Consider the following 17,402-nt stretch of genomic DNA (forward strand, 5'->3'; position numbering starts at 1 on the left):
CTATAATCAACCGGTGAAATACATGTGGCTGCTACCGCTATGCCTGCTCCGTAAACACCATCCCATGCCATTGATCATCCGCTCTAGTTAAACTTGCGTCACTCACTATTTCAGCAACACCGCCGTGTTGCCAGAAAATTTCCAATATTCCAAAAGATATACAAGCCAAGTAATGTCGAGATAAGTACATTGCAGAAAGTTATGACAAATCCGAGCTCCCAGCCCGCGAAGGTCGCCCTGCTGCCCCCGAGCCAAGGTCATGCAACAGGCTCCGTAAACTCTCGACCAAGGGCGGTAAAGGCTCCGAAACCACAGGGAAATTGTTCCGGAAAATGTCTCTCGCGATAGAGAGAACCACGCTCGGATTTGAAAGCGATTCCACTCCATCGGCAGGGTTTCCGTTGATGGTGATGCCAGGTACTCCGCGGTCAAGCTGGAGAAAAGCTCTGGTGTCCCGGTTTTCGTCCGAATCCATCAGCGTGTATCCCGACGTAGACCTGCTAGTGCTCATGCCGTTGCCAATTTCTTGGTCGGAACCATGTCTAGATGCCGAACATGATAGCAACCCATATGCCCATAGCGTGAGACATGCGTAATACACGGCGATGGCGTTGAATTCACGTAGCGACGCAGGTGGAAGCTGGCGAGCATGGTGAAAAATCTGACCAGCATGCCATATCGCGTAACGTGCCTCGGACGTCCTTACCCAGCTGTCTTCCAGGCTGGTATACGTCCTACGAGCCTCGTCCTCTCCCGATTTGCCAGCAAACGTCTGCAAGATGTCGGGAGAGACGTGTAGGAGCATCATGAGAAGCTCTGACATGACTGCAAGTTGAGCTGTGGGCCGCTTTGATGTGAGGATCATGGTTGAAAAGTCGTTCAAATCTCGGTAGAGCTCCTGATACTGTGTTTTGAGCCACAGGCGGTGGGTCGCATTCCTCTTGCTCGAGAGACCATCGGCATAGAACTTGATGGCTTCACGGTATGCCGCTATTTGACCCCAGTAGCCATGCAGCAAGGCCATGTAACACAATTCTGTATCGACCAGTTGGTCGAATTCGTCCAGAATTTCAGTGCAGTGCATCACTTCTGATACACGTGGGATGATGCGGTCTGGGGCTGCGTTTGTTTTGGCGACATACACGTTCCTCCATTGCTCAGCGGATCGTGCTCTCCATAGATCTCGAGAAGCAGGAAGGCTGAAGTTGAGTTCGGTGTAAGACATTAGTGGGTTTTTGCAGAACCCGATAGAAGTTTGAATATCGTGAAAGAACATATGCAAAACAAGGCGTTTGTAGGATTCACGCTTCGCAAATTTGCGCCACTTCGAGTCCAGGACCTCGGGGGAGTCTGTCATCATCGGGATCATAGCCGAAGAGTCTGGTGGGGCCGAGAAGTTTCCTGCACGTCTGAGCATGGTCATCGGGGGCTGCAGGAAGCTCTCCGCAATTTCCATCTTCCGCTTGAAGCCACTCCAGATGCCAATATCTAGGTTGAGCATGAATGCTTGGAGAGCCGCCAGTTCTCGCGTGAATGAGTTTGAGCCTTCGAACTAGGCAATATTAACAAGATAATTTGCTGCAAGGCGGATGGTCAAAGGGGCTATCGACTTACCAAATCTGCCAGCCCAAGCCGGAGCACTTCATGTAGCGAGAACCCGAACTGCCACACAGCAGGAATGGAAATATACGTAGCACCGCTGGACAGAATACCAGCAAGTAGTTCTGGAATAGCAGCAGCAGCATCAAACGTCGCCAGATGAATCCAACTGTCGCTCTGGTGCTCATCGTGGATGAAATGGGCTTGCACGAGGTAATTCAGGAGATCCAAAGAAGGGAAAGATGGTGTACGTGTGCGACCGCCTTTCGAGACTGTGCTAGCTACCACCATGGCCAGAAGACTGTCTCTTGAGAGGGAAGTCATCTTTAGCTTCGTGCCCGGAGTATTGATGAGCTTATCGAAAGCGGGGGAATTAGCAAAGGTGCCGTTGTCAAGAATGAGCTGCTCCTTGTCCTGCGGTGACGCGTGATGCAGCGCGTAATCCTTTGGCCCCGGCTCCCACAGCCAAGGCGACCGTTTGAAGGCCGCGTGTGCCTTTGACGCATTTCTTGTGTTTGATTTTGACCGGCTGGTTGTAGTGGACTCGGGGGTTTGGTTGATCTCAGGTTGTGGGATGGTTATGGCGTCAAAGTTCAGGTCCCATGAGGAAAAGTCCATGTCCTGGAAGTACGTGTGTACTGGATTGAAGTTGACAATATCGTCCATCACCATGTCCATGACAGGGTTCGAAAAGCCATCGTCCATGTAAGAGGATGCGTCTAGATCATGGCTCATATCGGGGTTTGGTGGCACCATGACCAGTTTGGAGGCCGTATAAACGGAACCTGTGTCCATGCTGCCGTTCATGTCGACGCTCATATGCAGTGTTGATGTCTCGGAAGGGCTGGAGGCGCCATCGATTGACGTCCGGTGAGGATGCGTACGCTTCGAGGGGACTTCGCATGGTAAATTCTTGGATCGACAGCGAGAGCATGGCTTGGCATCCTACAAGTGTATCAGCCTACTGGTGCTTTTGGGCAGGACTATAGTTTTTCCCGGAGGAAAGGGGTGGGGGGGTTACCTCGCATTTTGACTTGGAAGCGGCACAATTCAGGCACGCCTCGGCAGCCCGATCGCTCCTCCGTATGAAGGTTCTACCCTTGCCTGTATTATCTCGGTCGTGGGTTGTCTCATGACGGGTGAGGAGGTCGGCTCTATTGAATCGCTTGGGACAGCGGGAGCACTGGTAGGGACGAGCATTCTCATGAGAGCGTAGATGTCTCGTCAGATGATCGGCCCGCTCGTAGACACGCTTGCATATATGACATACATGTGTCGAAGAGGGAGAGGTGTCGGATGTGCTCAGTTTGCGTTTCCCGGGCTGTTGGGGTAAAGGTTGGGCCGATTGTTTCGGCAGTTCCGGCGGGGAATAGAGGGGGTTCAGCATGTCAGAGCCGGCGGCATCGCAAAGGATGTCGATGCCGTTCATGATATGTTTGGCGAACGGTGGGCGGGAGGGAGGAGGAAGATGTAGATGGGGCCGGAGGTTAGATTGAGTTAGGTAGAATTGATGATGAGCTGCAGAGGCTCTTCGCGCAAGTCTTGCGACGGCAGCGGCATCAGGGAATTGGGCACCGGGAAGTGGCGGGGAAGTTTACCTCAGGACGGCAGCAAAGTGGAGCAGTCGAGCTCATATTCTGGGGGAAGGCCCGCGGTGGGCAGGGCAAGAAACACTGAGCGGGCATGGCCGCACTGCGGGCACGGTAATTGGCATGTCACGGCGGCCGGGGAAAGGTAACTCCACGCACATATTTGTATGGAAGGGTACTTTGCCCAACCTCGATGCTCATCTGTACCTTTTTGCGGGGTTTTAGGCCCAAACCTAAGACAGCCTGGATAATGGAAGGGGGGAAATACATAGATACCCAGCGCCAATGGGGACCAAAGCCGTTGGATTTTGCCTTGCCGTGGTTGGCTGCGGAACCGGAGCAGATGGTCAGGCTGGAGGACGACAAGACGGGACGGGAGCGTAATGTCGATGCTCGATTCGCTCACACGTTGTCGAGAGTCTAAATCTGACTGACGGTTCGTTGCAACTCGTTGCACTCGAGGACCTTGCACACCATTTCGTGTCGAGTCGGCCCATGGCTGTTTCTTCCTTGTGGGGTCGACAAGCCTTGTTCATGAATACGAGGCGGTTGAGACAGGAATAAGGAACAATTCGAGAACAAATACCTGGGACTCTCTGAGAATAATGGAACTGAAAGCCCTCCGATTGACGTCTCTGCTGCATTGCTGGGCATCGAAGACTAAATGTCATCATGGCGGACCAAGTTCAAGAAGAAACAATTCCTTTGATAGGGACAAACTCAACCAAAACGAGCCGCAATGACAACCTTTAGGGAGCGACGACATCCTGGAGCACTAGGATAGGTCAAGTACTAGCTCCACAACGGTCTATTGACGACTCCCACCCTCACTACCTACACTTTAGTAAGAGTAGACCGGTAGTGATGATGATGACATTTACGTGAGATTGGTGGCCCGGATTGATGACTTGCTCCTGCTGGTCATCTGTCTTCTATTGCTTTTCTTCGGGTCAAGAACTTTCCATGACTGAAACCCATTCTGAGTCTTGGGTTCTCCTGTTTGACAGTGAGTGCTAAGATTATCACAGAGAGGACCCATAGATCCACAGGTACTGTCCCGTCCAGAGTGTCCGGTTGCGGACCGGAACGATAAGGTTTGCATATCTGATTAAGATACAGCAGGACCCTGGAGGAGATGCACTCCGTTGCCATAAATAAAGGTGATTTGGGGGGGGGGGGGGGGGTAAATGAGATATTTGTCTGGGTCCTGGGTCCTGGGTCCTGGGTCACATCTAAGTGCGAATTGTCATTGTTCCTTGAGGTATTCTGACTTCAAATTGTGTCGGGGCTCTCTGTCGTGCGTGATTTCCCCATGGCCCGCTGGCAGGCAATTTGATTCTCAGGTACGGATAGAAGGAGCGGATTCCCGTACTCCGTACTTCGTATCCACCCAGTTTCGACAACTCACGTGAATGAATCCTGCTCACAATTCACAACTCACTTGAAGAATGAATGAAGAAGTTGCGATTGAGAGTGAGGCAGGCAGGTGGGGACCAGTGCTTCAGATCGGAAAGTGAGGGAGGAGCGCATTCGAGACGCGAGCCAATCAGGCAGTTGACACAACAGACAGCAGGTGCCATCGAGGAAGTTGTCAATTCTCAACTTCTCAACCCAACGCAGCCTCAATCCATCCTTGCTTTTTCTTCCCTTTCTTTCACCAGCTCTGGCCGCCATTTCTTCTGTCACTTTTCCACTCCTTCATCCTCTTTGCAATGGAACTTCACAGTGCTGAAGCTTGACGTCCCTCCGAAACTAACGGTGAACACTGCCAAGCATCGTCTCTTCACACCGGTGTAGTAGCTACCCTTCCTTTCCTCCTTTTCCTCGTCCAACTCAGCTTGCCGACCCCTGAACAAATCACCAGCGCTTGCAGACATACCCTGTCTCGTCATATGATGCGTCCAACCAATACCTTACTCTACTCATCGCTGCGATTCAGTATACCGATTCGATCTTCGCACAGCCTGGCGCTATCCAACCTGGGGGGAATCCTCACCGCGCGGCAAATCCATGACATCTGGGCCAGGACCACCAGTGCTGTCACTTATGACGGTTTTGCATGTCTTACGATGAGAGACATGACCGCCCATACAATTCTCATCTTTCCCTTGCCAACCCGGGCACTGGCATCTCCCGCAAGGCGGCTTCTCAGGACCCCTCACGATCCGTCACGATCTGTCAGAGACCCGGCAACCCACACTCTCTGATTCTTGCCATGTCGCCCAAAGTCATTCCTGAGAGCAAGACGTGCTGGGACGCTACGAAGCTAGGGACATGGACCTGGATCTCAGCTGGAATGCACCTTCCTGGATGCCGGCCCTGCTTTTTGACAGGCCTCTGAACTCCCTGTCGAGTATTGCAGGACGTCCACTCGTGCGTCCTGCACGCCGTTTGGTGTAACGAGTCTGACCCAGCTGGCAACTCCAAGCTACCTTACAGCTGTGTGTGTCAGTGGAACCGTGGGATCGGGACCGATTGGGCTGATAGGGGACCTGATCGCAACACAACCACCTGAACCCACGCAAGCCCGAGGTCCGCCATGCATCACCGCTGTTTCCGTCCTCCACGCCGACCTCCCATCCCCGTTATAGCCCGTCGGTCCGCAGCTACAGACACAGCTACGAAGCCCCGCGCGGCAATCCAGAAACGACTTGTCATCACTCCAAGGCCTGCACAAGATGCAGCTCGCAACCTTATGCTGAATATGGTCATTAGAATCGCCATCACCTGCCAGGTTTCCATCCAACGCGATACTCTCTTCAGAGAGACTGCTACCTTAATCCGCACTTGATATCCAGTGCCAAAGTACCTCTTTGCTTTTCGACTCATCGTCTCTTTCCCCTTTCCAACTGCGATACCACCTCGATCTTGAGCGATATACACATCAGGGGATCGGGTTTTCCCCCATGCAACGACAGGCATTGCTGTGCCCATTCGTCGCAAAAACGGGCTCAGCACCAGCCAATACCACACCCCCGGTGTTATCTCCGAGCAAGCCACAACCCGCGTCCCGTCCGGCACTGTCGCGATCGGGGCCATGCGATGTGCTCCGGTCCATACAGGTGTCGTCTGCCTGCATCTGAATACTCCGTTCTTGGTCCCAAGATCGAGGGTGGAACCTGCACAAAGGTACACACCACTCGAGTCCCGTCGTCGTATCCATACCTCTGACATCAATTCCGATTCGAAACAGTCAAGGTTCAAACAAGTTGCGAAAACGAATGAAGAACCTGTATGGTGTCTGATTGAAGCAAGTATGCCGAAAGCGGCTACCATTACATTTCCAAACTCCCCCTCCAGGCCCAAGCCCAAGCGCCAGTTGGTTTGCCCATGTTGTTCTTACCCCTCTGCTCACCCATCTCCCGCCCATTCTACCCCTCCGACTGTACATTCCGATCTGAAAATCGGACAGACATGGCTCGTTAACATTACAGGGCCAGTACCCAGATTGGCCCACCCATCGATTTTGATCTGCCCCCTTTTTTCCCATTCCCTCCAATGAACCCAAAAAAATGACGGAAGAAAAAAAAGAGGATGAAAAGAATTCCTCGTACTCGAACAAGCACAACCCCCTTTGGTCATCTCATTCTTGCTCGCACACAACCCCTCAATCTATAGCCCTTGTGTGTCGCCGTTCGCCGTTGTCCCGGGGTATCGTAATTGTTTTAGTGGTTCCCAATATCGCATCGCAGTCCCAGCTATATGACTCTTGATCGGGGGATTTCAGCGCTGTACAAGAGTCAGCCTCACCGCCACATCTTTGCAATGACGCGGGAAGAAGTTGGAGAACTCACATGAGCTGTCTTAGCCGCAGGGGGTGCCGCAGTAGCCGCACTCTTTTCCGGGTAGTACCCACACCTCTTTACCTGAGGCATGGCACGTAGGGCAGCGAATGCCTGGGAGAAGGTGCTGAGAAAAGAGAGTTAGTTCGGGCCCTGTGTGGACGTGGGGTGCAGCCATGCACACTCACCTGTTTCGAGCCGCTCTTGGAGGACGACGATGGCTTCTGTTGGTTTCGGAAAGCGGTCTTGTCGACCTGGCAGTGGTTTGAGCAGACCATGTTGGCGAGATGTGATGGCGAACTTGGTTGGTTGACTGTGGTTCTGGTTCGTGGGATTTGGATTCGAAAAGGTGTGGTGGGGGTTTGGTTGGTTGGGGTTGGACTCGAAGTCGATGTGTTGTTGATGGAGGTTGAAGTTTGGCTGCGTCAAGCTGATGTTCCTTTGAACCTGTAAAATGTCCGATGATGGTGATCTGGACAAGGCGAGAGAACTCCAGGCGGCAACCGTCGATACTTATAGTTTGGCAGATTCCTTTGAAATCGCACGACAAGGACAAAGCACTCGCTAGCTGGGCCGTCGAGACGGGCAAGGACCAGGTCGGCACAGCGAGGGAGACTTCGCTCCAGGCGGGAGCGGGTGTTCCAAGTCCCTGTTCTGGTTACTAGTGCAAGAAGAAAATATGGCAGTGCCATCTGATAATAATCAAATCGGCGAGCAACCGGCGGAAGGCCGCCAGCAGAAAAGTAGCAAGCAGCAAAAGAAACCAAACAGGCCGGTAGACCGGTACAGTGCAGAACATGGCACATATCACATTCTGGTGCGGGACTAGCAGAGACCCCCCCAGAGGCGTAGGTATCAGTGGCAGTTCAGCGATGAACGACGGTGGCGCGAACCAGGTTGCCAGGATAGGCATGGGTACAAGGATCTGAACGATGGGGGATGTGGATGGATACCTTGGGATCACTCTACTTTGTTCGAGGGGGGGAGCAAGGTGGGGTGGAACCAGGCCCCATGGTGATGGCTGAAGAATTGTTCATCGGGAACGACCGTAAGGTACGGTACATACACGCTTCGTTTGTGTGTGTGTGTGTGTGTGTGTGTGCGTTGTGTGCCGTGGGCGTGGGCTGCGTGTGTGAGCGTAGGTAGTTGCGTGTACATGCATGCTGGTGTGTCTCTTGTTTCCTTCTTGCTTTTGGCCTGTCTGTCTGTATGTATGTTTCCTTGGCTTGGCACGACTAGGTCGAGCTAGCTCTTGGGTTTCTTGTCTATGGGGAGGGGTGGAGGGGGGTAAGTAGAAGAAGAAGGCGAAGGCGAAGACGAAGAAGAAGATGAAGAGGTGATTGGGAGTTTGTGCGAGGATGGTACTTTGGTCTACGGGAAAACCAAGAAGCCCATTCTTTTACTTGTATTTTCATTCTTTCCTTTGTGGGTATCGTAGACTCGTGGGTAAGACAAGACAGACAGACGCCGAACCAGCTCAAGCCGTGAAAGCCATGAGGTGCCCTCTCTGAGTCTCCAAACGGGAGACACGGCTCGGCTGGCGGCGGCTCCTCTGGGGGCCTGGCCTGAGGGATGGACGGAGGTTGGTTGATTGGTTTTTGCTCTCTTGTTTTGTTTTACCGTGTTTTTTTCTTCGTTTTTTTATATCCCCGAATCCTCCTTGTTTGGAATTAGATACCATCATACCAGGGCATCACCACGCGGTAAGAAGTATTAGAAAGCAAAGGTGAGGGCAGAAGCGCTAGCTGCCTAGGTAGTCCTCATTATTCTCTACCCCACACACCTCTCTCTCTCTCTCTCTCTTTCCCTCATTCTCATTCTCTCTTTTTTCTTTCTTAAACCATGTAAATCCGGATGCTCCCCCCCTTCCCCCCAATCCCAATCCCCCCATGCCCATGCGGCCATGGCCCCCCCGGGGTTGCTCATTGGCCCCTGGCGGGCAGTCGATCGCGAGGCTAGTGCAGGCAGGGGTGTATTCGAACAGGGAGCGAGCAGAAGAATAACCCAGATGAGTGGATGTTCCAGAGCTCTGTTCGATCTGCCCCGGGATTCCGCGCCGGGGAATTCCTTTCTCTGTGACTGTGTGACTTTGCAGCAAAGAAAAGAGAGGGGGAAGTCCATTGCTGTGTATGTAGTTCAAGTACTGCGTAGTCATTGAATCATGGCAAGGTTAAGGTATCTTTCGCGAAAGAACCCCCCCGGTACGCCCCCCTCCCCTCCCCATATCTAGGTATTCTCTCGCTGTTTACTCCGTACTTCTCCCAGTAACGCACGTATGAACGGAGAAAGAAAAGACTTTGGGAAACTCTGTAATAGTGTATCCGTACTACACTTCATACAATGACCCATGTTGTCCCATGTTGTCCCATGGAGCAGACCCTCCCCGTGGATTCCTCTACTCTGAACTGCAGGTATCCGGTAGCCAACAGGAAAAACCCTGCAGAATCGTCGCAACCACCCCCCTAGAGCCGACGTGGAGGCTCAAACGGCTCTCTGTCCCCCCCTCTCTTCCCATGGTTCTTCTTCTTACCCTAGCGCTTCCTTTTTGGGGGGTGGTTTAGAGGGGGGAAGATCGGTTTATAGACTCCACATCGCGGATGGGTATGACGAAACATCAACGAAAGCGACAACACGATACTTTTTGGCTAGCACTAAGATAGCTCGGACAATATTTCAAATTGGCTTATTTTTTCGCCTTTGGTAGAGTAGAGGAAAACATGGCAAGTGTAGGTAAGGGAGGGGGTGGCGGCGGAAAAGGAAAAAAAAAACAGGGCTTGTTAAGTGCCTTTGGGTCCATCGCAAATACTATCGCGTGCCCGTTTGCTTTGGTAAACGCCCCCAACGGGGACTAGCTTACTAGAGTGAGAGAGGGAGGAGGGGGAACGGGATGTGGCTGGAATAATTCAATCACGACGAAAGGGGGCCTCGTAATCCTCTGCAACAAGAGCCACGGAAGTTGCAGTCGCAATGCAGATTGCCAACGAAGGCACAATAAAGTTTGGAGAATGTCTGGATTGGACGTTGTTGGGATAATCTGATGGGCATGGCGAAATGCACGTAATAAGTCCAACCTACCTAGTTCCTGTGTTTAGCGGGTGCGAACTACTGCGCAGAGATGAATAAGGTAATGGAGATCCAATAAGAGACGACATATAGGTAGTTTCTGTTGTTTGCGTGTGTCAGTGAGTGAACGAGTGTGTGCGTGTGTGTGTAAGTAAGCCTGTAAGGCGAAAAAGGCCGAACGGTAGTGTCAAACGTCCACGAGGGAAGATGCTTGCCGGGGAAGGGCTTGTATGGCTACCCGTTCGGAGCACTGACTCCTAAGGACTCCTCTTCATGGGCACCAGGTGATGACAAGCCCGGGAGGAAGCTGTACCGTAAACTCTGTTTGCCCAGGCTTCAGCCTAAAAAAAGAGGTGACGGCAGAAGTGTTTTTGTGTGTGTGTGATAGAACCTCGTTCATCTCTCCTCCGAGAACGAGGGGGGCGCGCAAAATGCAAAACGAAAGAGAATTTAGTTGTTGCTTTCCAAGTCCCAACAAAGTCGATTATGTTCCTTTTCTGCAAGCCGGGATATTTGGATTCCTGGGATGGGGTTTGTGAGCAGTCGTAAAACAAATAATGATTAGTATGGATAGCCTGTCGCAGAATAAAAAAAGATGGCCCAGACATTTACCTACCTACCCTGGAGAGAGGTTCCAAGGTACAGATACTCCGTAGAGACACACAGAGAGTGTGAGAGAGTTTGGGATAGCAGCAAAGCAATGAACGAATGACAGCGACCCTGGTCCTGTCTTGTTCGGATGACCCTATTGGTTTATTCCGGGGGGCTGAGTGGCGCTCCTCTTCCTCTCGTCTCGGGGGCCCGGGTGGGAGATTGTGGGAGGGGAGGGGTTATCGCGGCTGGTGAAGCTCACCTTACCTTGACCGCATACTCCGTACCTACCGTGATTGTGGCCGGCGGTTGTCCGATTGGTGGCTTGCCCATGGGTTTGTGCGTGCGAGCACACATACACACACAGGTTACAAGTTACAACCATTCACACCACCACAATGACACCTTTTGCTGCATCCATGGATCTCAATCAACATCTCCGACATCTCCAACATCTCCTCACATATCGCACTTTGTTCTTTCCAATCATGTACGTTCTGCTTCAGCTGACACGCACGCACACACACACACACACACATATATATGCCGGGATCTTTTTCTATTTGATCCAGGCTGCATGCCGATGGATCTTGCAACCGCTGCGGTTGTCGATGTCCGTAGATAGAGGTTACCTTACCACAGTAGTTGTGCGACCTCGGCACACTCCTGGTGGTCACTCGTCAGGAAGTAGTGGTGATGGTGGAGGCAGAAGCCATTGCCCCTGCTTCCCTAGATGCCAGGGCTAAGATGCTACCAGATCCGATACCCACCTTTTTCTTCGCACTCCGACAATGTACCGCTTTGATCGATGGCCTTCCTTTTTGCCTACGAGGTACCTACCTTACCCCTCCGTCACTCTCGCGCAATTCACCTTCTGACTAATAACTGCCCCGAACTTATAGTTGTTATTTCCCATATTCTTTTTCGGGGATAGCCCTTGACTCGAGCTGAATCTCGAACCTCAGGTCGACCGTATCTCACCAGTGTCCATACCTTAGCCTACTGCGTCTGAATCTCAGCCCAGCCCATTACCCACCCCCAGGTTCGAATTTCCCAGCCCTGTCTAGCCTTTCCTAATTTTGTTGATCATCATTCATTCCCGTCACATGGTGAAATCTGGACCGTCGTCTAAAAGCGCCTGAGGCCCAACTACTAGACGCCAGGGCTGAAAGCTCCGATGCAGCGCGCAAGCTCTCTCTCTCTCTCTCGTCTCGCTCTGGCTCAGCTCAGCTCCTCCCGATATGAGAACCTGCGAAGTATCCGTACACTAATCAAACTAGGAACGTCGTCGTTGAAGCCCCCCAGTTCCTGCCTAGCCCTGCCCAGAATGCACTCAAGCGGGGCTAACACGTGTGTAACAAAGCGTAAAGGGAGAGGCCACAAGAGAACCCAAGGGACCCCCGTGTCAAATCTCCAAGAAAGCACAGGAGGAGCCTGGAGGGGTTTCTTCTCTGCGCTTCTCACCCCTACGAGGGGAAGGGGGAAGAGAAAGGGAAGGCATACAGATATGCCGAGTCGTTCTCTTGCATGTGGGTACTTACATCCGTCAACCTCGATGGGCACATATCTGTACATGAGATTGAGAAAGAAGGAAAATACGACCTGCCTCTTTTCTGCGTCACAGCATAGAGCTCTTGCCTCCACGTCGCTTCTGTCAAGTATCTTGTATCTCCACTTGCAATGACCAGCTTGGAAGGGAAAGTGTGTACGAGTGTGGGTGTACTATACGTACCGCGAGCGCGAGGTTCAAACTTCCAAGAATGTAAACCACGATCCGGGGTCGATCATCGACATCAAACCTCTTTTTCTTAGTTTTACCGAGATTTCAAAGCGTGGAATGTGGTTCCTTGCGTCAGCTGCTGCTTCTTTTCTTTACCTTGCGCTCCCTCCCCCTTCCCCCCTTCCTCCTATCTCTGATTGCATGCCCTGAGGAAACTGGGCTCGCAAACCGCAGTGGAACCAATTACCTACGGCAAGAGAATGAGACTTCCACCTTAGCAAACATCAGGTCCCCATTTCCCCTACACTACATCATTCCTTACCTTTCAATGTCAATGATACCGAGACTTCTTTTGCGTTTGGTTTCTTTCCTTCCCTTACCTTGCTATCCCTTCATTTCTTCCTACCTAGAAACGTACGACCGTGGAAATGCCCTCTGTGGCCCACCCTCCGAGTTTTCCGCAACGTCCACTGCTGCAAACACCCGGCCGCGGCAACGCTTTGCTCTCTTTTCGCCAAATCCCACTTACTTTTCTATTCTCTTTTTCTGATGGAATAATCCGTTCCATTCTTTCTTTTCCCATGGGACCCAAGGTTCACGTTTGGTTCAAATCCCACTCAAATGTCTCCACTCGACGCAAAAGTCCGCTTTCTTCTTTTAGTCCCTGCTCCACGGACTTACGGGCTCCCTTGCCCATAATTGCTTTTCTCTTTTCCCTTCTCCTCATCCCAGGCTCCTTAGCGTCCTGTTCTGCAACAACTCGCCTACGCATCGATCGAAAGTGGCCATGGACTCTCTCGTTGGACTGAGAGGTCAACGGTGTCCTCAACGTTCCTTCCGCACCGTGCCCGCACCCACAAACTACCTACCTAGCTATCGCGAGCAGGGGCAAAGAGCAGCTCGGCTCGACGGAAACGACGAGAGTCCCCCAAGTGGAGGTCTGTTGGGAATGTGAACATCTGGCGCCGCCTCTGCTCGTCAAACGGGAGTTTAATTCCAAGTCAGCGGGATCTCGCTCATCGTTCGCGATATCGCTGCTCCAGTGGATGGACTTACACCTCGAAACGTGGACAATCCTAACACACCCTCTCCAAAGTCGACCACAATACCTACCGGCCTGGCGCTGCTGTTTGTTGCACAGCTCACCGACTACTGCAAGAGGTAGGAGCCTAGCCTCATCCCAGCAAGCTGGTTCGCAGGTGGTCGCACCGTAATCGGCCGCGTAGACTTTGACGTTCAGCCGTAGCCGCCATCACATCCCGCGATCTACGGTGCGCACACCCTACTTGTTGTTACCGCGGTGTGACGAGGCCGCAATACGAGGCCGCAAAAAAAAGTGAATGTGTAATACCACAGCCCGCCCTTGGTCCAAGCGACGCCAACGAGGTTTGACACATGTGCCAAGGTTTGGACACAATGTGGCGTCGTAGTGGCCTTTTCCAACGTCTTTGCATCTCACCCCATAACACCAGCCCTGCCGAAAAACACGAGATCATACGTTTTCGGGCCTCCGGCTGTCGTCCCGGCCGTTCTCGCAGACGTGCCGCCGTGTGTTGGAGGCATTGCCACCAAAACCTCCATCAAACGAGGAAGGTGTGCAACTACTTTGTGCTTGGGGCAAAGTCGTTGTTGATCGGTGAGTATAGTGCCGCGGCTCGCCCTGGCTCAGGTGTAGCTCAATCCACACCGACCCATTCAATGGCAGGCCATCTTCCAAATGCATGTGGGCAGACTCACCGATAATCATCGAAGGGTCTGGATTCAAAAATCCCGATTCCATCGTCACCGAAATGTGAATCGACAATGTTAGCCGGCGCCGACCCAGGAGCACCATAAGACAATCTCATGTCTCACACATCTTGGTTTCAAATGCCCAACAGGCGAATCGACGTGTCAATTGTTCTCGGCGAAATATCATTATTGTCATTTGTGACCACCACTAGCGGAACACACAACACGCACGCTCTGAGCCTCCAACCAGTGTCAACGACTGGTCAGTAGTCACTACCTCTAGCCGATGTCCCAACACACGTCCCTCGGCCTTCATCTAGCAGTCGACGCCTCCAACATTCGACCTGCATACTCTTGCAGACAGCTTTGTGCGTAACACCACTGATATTCAGTGTCAGATTCGGGGGCCATGTGAGAGCCTCAATGCCCACCTCCTGCGCGGGCCTCAAGCATACCAAGAGGCCGATGTGACCTGTCATCTCGTAGACGAGATGCGCGGTCGATCAGTCAGTCTCTCATCGAAAATCGGTACATGCCCGGCATTGTCCCAGCCTCCGCTTCCAATTTCATGGAGGCGCAATCGAACGGAAGGAAGTGATCTGTCACATTGACTACATCTCCGGCTGCAGAGCTTCACTGCCCGCCCATTCAAAGACATTTTCTCCGTCGCAATCACTATTCAACAATTCCACGATCTGGTCGCGCTCGAAATATGGTGGAACCATGGAAAACAGCGACAATATTCTTCTTGCAAGGATGTGGCAGCAACGATGTGCGAAACTCCGAGAGGTTCTGCTGTTGGGAAGTCCGACCAGCATATCGCATTAAACCAATAGTGTCTAGGTCAAGCACAGCTGAGCTACTCAATCTACCGCCCTTGCTTCGGGAAACTTGGCTGCACCAGTATCGCCTGTCAAAACATTCCATTGACTGCTCCGGAGCTGGCCCCAAGCACGAGAACAAACAGGTTTTCAGCAATTATTTCGCGTATTCCATGACTACATATCACCAACGACGAGTCCCTTGCGGTGAGGGTACTTGCATTACATCTGCAAGCAACCGGAGAGACGTGTTGTTTTGGCAGCCTCAGTTTCGATGGACTTACGTCTCATCAAAACGCCAAACGATAGTCGCCAGGATCCTCAACAAGGACTACAACTATTCCGTCTCCTCGTTTTGCTATTCTGATTCATGGCCTAGTTGATGGCTTGCCGCTCCAAGTCTCGAACTCGAGGTTCCTGACACATGGTAATAACCGCTTTTTGGGCAAGGCTAAGAGGTAATGATTGACGCAAGACCAGGATCCAAGTCTCAAGTCAGCCCCATTTTGAAGCTCAATCGGATCTACGAACGATCCCTCCCTCACTCAATCTCCTGATCATCTCCATAGAAAACACCAAAACCTCGGTGACATGCTCATGGACGACAGGCATACCTAGCTAGTCGACCAGACTGTCGGAACCGCCCGCAGCAGCCCGACCAGTGTACCACATGGCCAGTCACAAAACCGAGAGGCAATGGTGGGTTGTTGCATCTTCATCACTATTCAGTAACCAGAGGCTCAATTCCCAACGGTACTTTTAGATTGAAAGAGATCTCGATGATGCCCCCGCCAAACGACTTTCACAGTTGACAGAACAAACGCATGTCTCACTTCCCGAACCCTTGCGCTTTGCATACGTACTTTAGGTACTTTGGACACCTTTGCCATGACCAACTCCTATTGTTACTCGAGGGCTAGGCGCTTGGTGATAGCCTTGTTACACCGCCCTAGTTCCCGCAACGCCAGGTAACCACCAATCGCCTGTCTCAATATCAAGCCATAGTACCGTCAACTTTAATTTGGCGACATTTGTACTCGTTGCGGACAGGAAGACGGCCAACTTCTGATGGCTACGAGTTGCATAAACTGGCCCTGGCTTCTCCGCGACGGCTCGAGGGGATGGACTGTCGAGATGCCTACTCAAAACCTGCAGCCAAGGCCGCTTATTCCGCGACGAACCCCTTGGTCGGATCAGTCGCACCGGCAAATCTATCCCCGGTGATAACTGACAAGTTGCCTACTGTCGGGCCGCGCCAGATACCATCTAGTCCGGCGCTATGATTGCACATGACGGCCATTGTTCCTTTTTTGTCTTACAGACATGCAAGATGAAATGGCTTCATTGGATAACTTTGGAACAATCTTTCTTATTCTGCGTTATGACTTGTCTCACGACCAACGGCCACACTGGGAACCTCGCCTTTTGGCTATACCATCACGCCCGCCACAGCGGGTTGAGACTTCCTGGGGATCGACGCACTCCCGCTTAGCTTCATCTGTTCTTTTCGGTGGCTTGCTTTCTTATGCCGAGCCTGCAGCCCACAACTGGTGCCACCGGGTTAGGTATATCCAGGCAGGAAGGGTTGCCAATCGTGCATCTTTCGGTGCCAAGCCGCAAGAGCCGGGCAGGGCTGCAGCGTCGTCTGCTGAGCCCTCACCAGGGTTGAGATTGGTACTGGTGGGGTTCATGAGAGCCTTCATTTGTCGCAGGCAACCATCGCATGATGGCGGACAGAAGCAGTCTAGAACCTTGCCTTTACGAGCAGTAAGTCCAGCTGCAGTCGGTCCTCTTGGCACGGAAACGGGTGGTGGAGTGGGCTCAACGAGGGCCGACTCCCGTCGAAGAAGCGGGAACAGAGCGGCAGGAGGAAGATGTCTTTTTTTTCTCATCTGTTGTTGACAGCAGGGAATGGAGTCTACCGGTGGCTGTGTATGATTCCCCCGTCAACTCGGAACTCGTGGCCGTCATCAAACATTTTTCAAAGGTTACACAGCCTCGAGAGTCATATCGTTCAACCTCGACGAGAGAATTCCCTTGGTCCGCGAGTCTATTGTCTTGCTTCCCGGCGTCGTACAACCAAGAAGTACGTCCGCCCAGGTGCGACGTGAGGCAGGAAAGAAGAATCTCGTTCGTGGTCCCACGACATGCTGCCATGGGAACCGACAGCTACCCTGATGGTCATGACCGTTGCAGAGAGACAATACGCCAGAAAGAGACAGAAAAAAAAAAGAGGTTGGTATGGGATACGGCCGACATGCCATTGATGAGATTCATTGTTCGTCCTGCATGTCCCGATACAGGGTTTGGCAGGTATCCGCTTTCCGTCTACACTGCAGTGACAACCCGTCGTATTTGACTGCTACACAGCAATACAGGAGGACATCCTCACAAGTTCGCGTTGGTCAATACTCGAATATGACATATCTTTCATGGCGGGCGGCGGTCAAGCTTCAGGATGGCCGGCAACAGGGTGCCCCCCCCCCCCCCCCCAAGATCCGGTCAC

The 17,402-nt window shown here is 52.3% G+C and overlaps 6 protein-coding genes across 6 annotated transcripts; 2 read left to right on the forward strand and 4 right to left on the reverse strand.

Annotated features, from left to right (window-relative positions):
* Nucleotides 1-199: 199 nt before the first annotated feature.
* Nucleotides 200-3,028, reverse strand: CCOS01_01414 (uncharacterized protein; the record flags this gene model as incomplete). The annotated part of the gene is made up of 3 exons (XM_060449609.1): nucleotides 200-1,552; nucleotides 1,615-2,544; nucleotides 2,870-3,028. 3 exons carry the CDS (start codon nucleotides 3,026-3,028, stop codon nucleotides 200-202), a joined length of 2,442 nt encoding a protein of 813 aa, XP_060321047.1.
* Nucleotides 3,029-4,065: 1,037 nt separating this feature from the next.
* CCOS01_01415 (uncharacterized protein) lies at nucleotides 4,066-4,290 on the reverse strand (the record flags this gene model as incomplete). Its single annotated transcript, XM_060449610.1, has 1 exon — nucleotides 4,066-4,290. The coding sequence occupies one exon, from the start codon at nucleotides 4,288-4,290 to the stop codon at nucleotides 4,066-4,068; it is 225 nt and encodes a 74-aa protein (XP_060321048.1).
* A 967-nt stretch (nucleotides 4,291-5,257) lies between these two features.
* On the forward strand, nucleotides 5,258-5,395 carry CCOS01_01416 (uncharacterized protein; the record flags this gene model as incomplete). The annotated part of the gene is made up of 1 exon (XM_060449611.1): nucleotides 5,258-5,395. One exon carries the CDS (start codon nucleotides 5,258-5,260, stop codon nucleotides 5,393-5,395), a length of 138 nt encoding a protein of 45 aa, XP_060321049.1.
* Nucleotides 5,396-5,732: 337 nt separating this feature from the next.
* On the reverse strand, nucleotides 5,733-6,464 carry CCOS01_01417 (uncharacterized protein; the record flags this gene model as incomplete). Its single annotated transcript, XM_060449612.1, has 1 exon — nucleotides 5,733-6,464. One exon carries the CDS (start codon nucleotides 6,462-6,464, stop codon nucleotides 5,733-5,735), a length of 732 nt encoding a protein of 243 aa, XP_060321050.1.
* A 528-nt stretch (nucleotides 6,465-6,992) lies between these two features.
* Nucleotides 6,993-7,248, reverse strand: CCOS01_01418 (uncharacterized protein; the record flags this gene model as incomplete). Its single annotated transcript, XM_060449613.1, has 2 exons — nucleotides 6,993-7,097; nucleotides 7,159-7,248. 2 exons carry the CDS (start codon nucleotides 7,246-7,248, stop codon nucleotides 6,993-6,995), a joined length of 195 nt encoding a protein of 64 aa, XP_060321051.1.
* Nucleotides 7,249-16,219: 8,971 nt separating this feature from the next.
* CCOS01_01419 (uncharacterized protein) lies at nucleotides 16,220-16,798 on the forward strand (the record flags this gene model as incomplete). The annotated part of the gene is made up of 1 exon (XM_060449614.1): nucleotides 16,220-16,798. The coding sequence occupies one exon, from the start codon at nucleotides 16,220-16,222 to the stop codon at nucleotides 16,796-16,798; it is 579 nt and encodes a 192-aa protein (XP_060321052.1).
* Nucleotides 16,799-17,402: the final 604 nt, after the last annotated feature.

The sequence above is a fragment of the Colletotrichum costaricense genome (assembly GCF_030867565.1).
Source record: "Colletotrichum costaricense strain IMI 309622 chromosome Unknown Scaffold_1.1, whole genome shotgun sequence".
In the NCBI taxonomy this organism is placed as follows: Eukaryota; Fungi; Ascomycota; class Sordariomycetes; order Glomerellales; family Glomerellaceae; genus Colletotrichum; species Colletotrichum costaricense.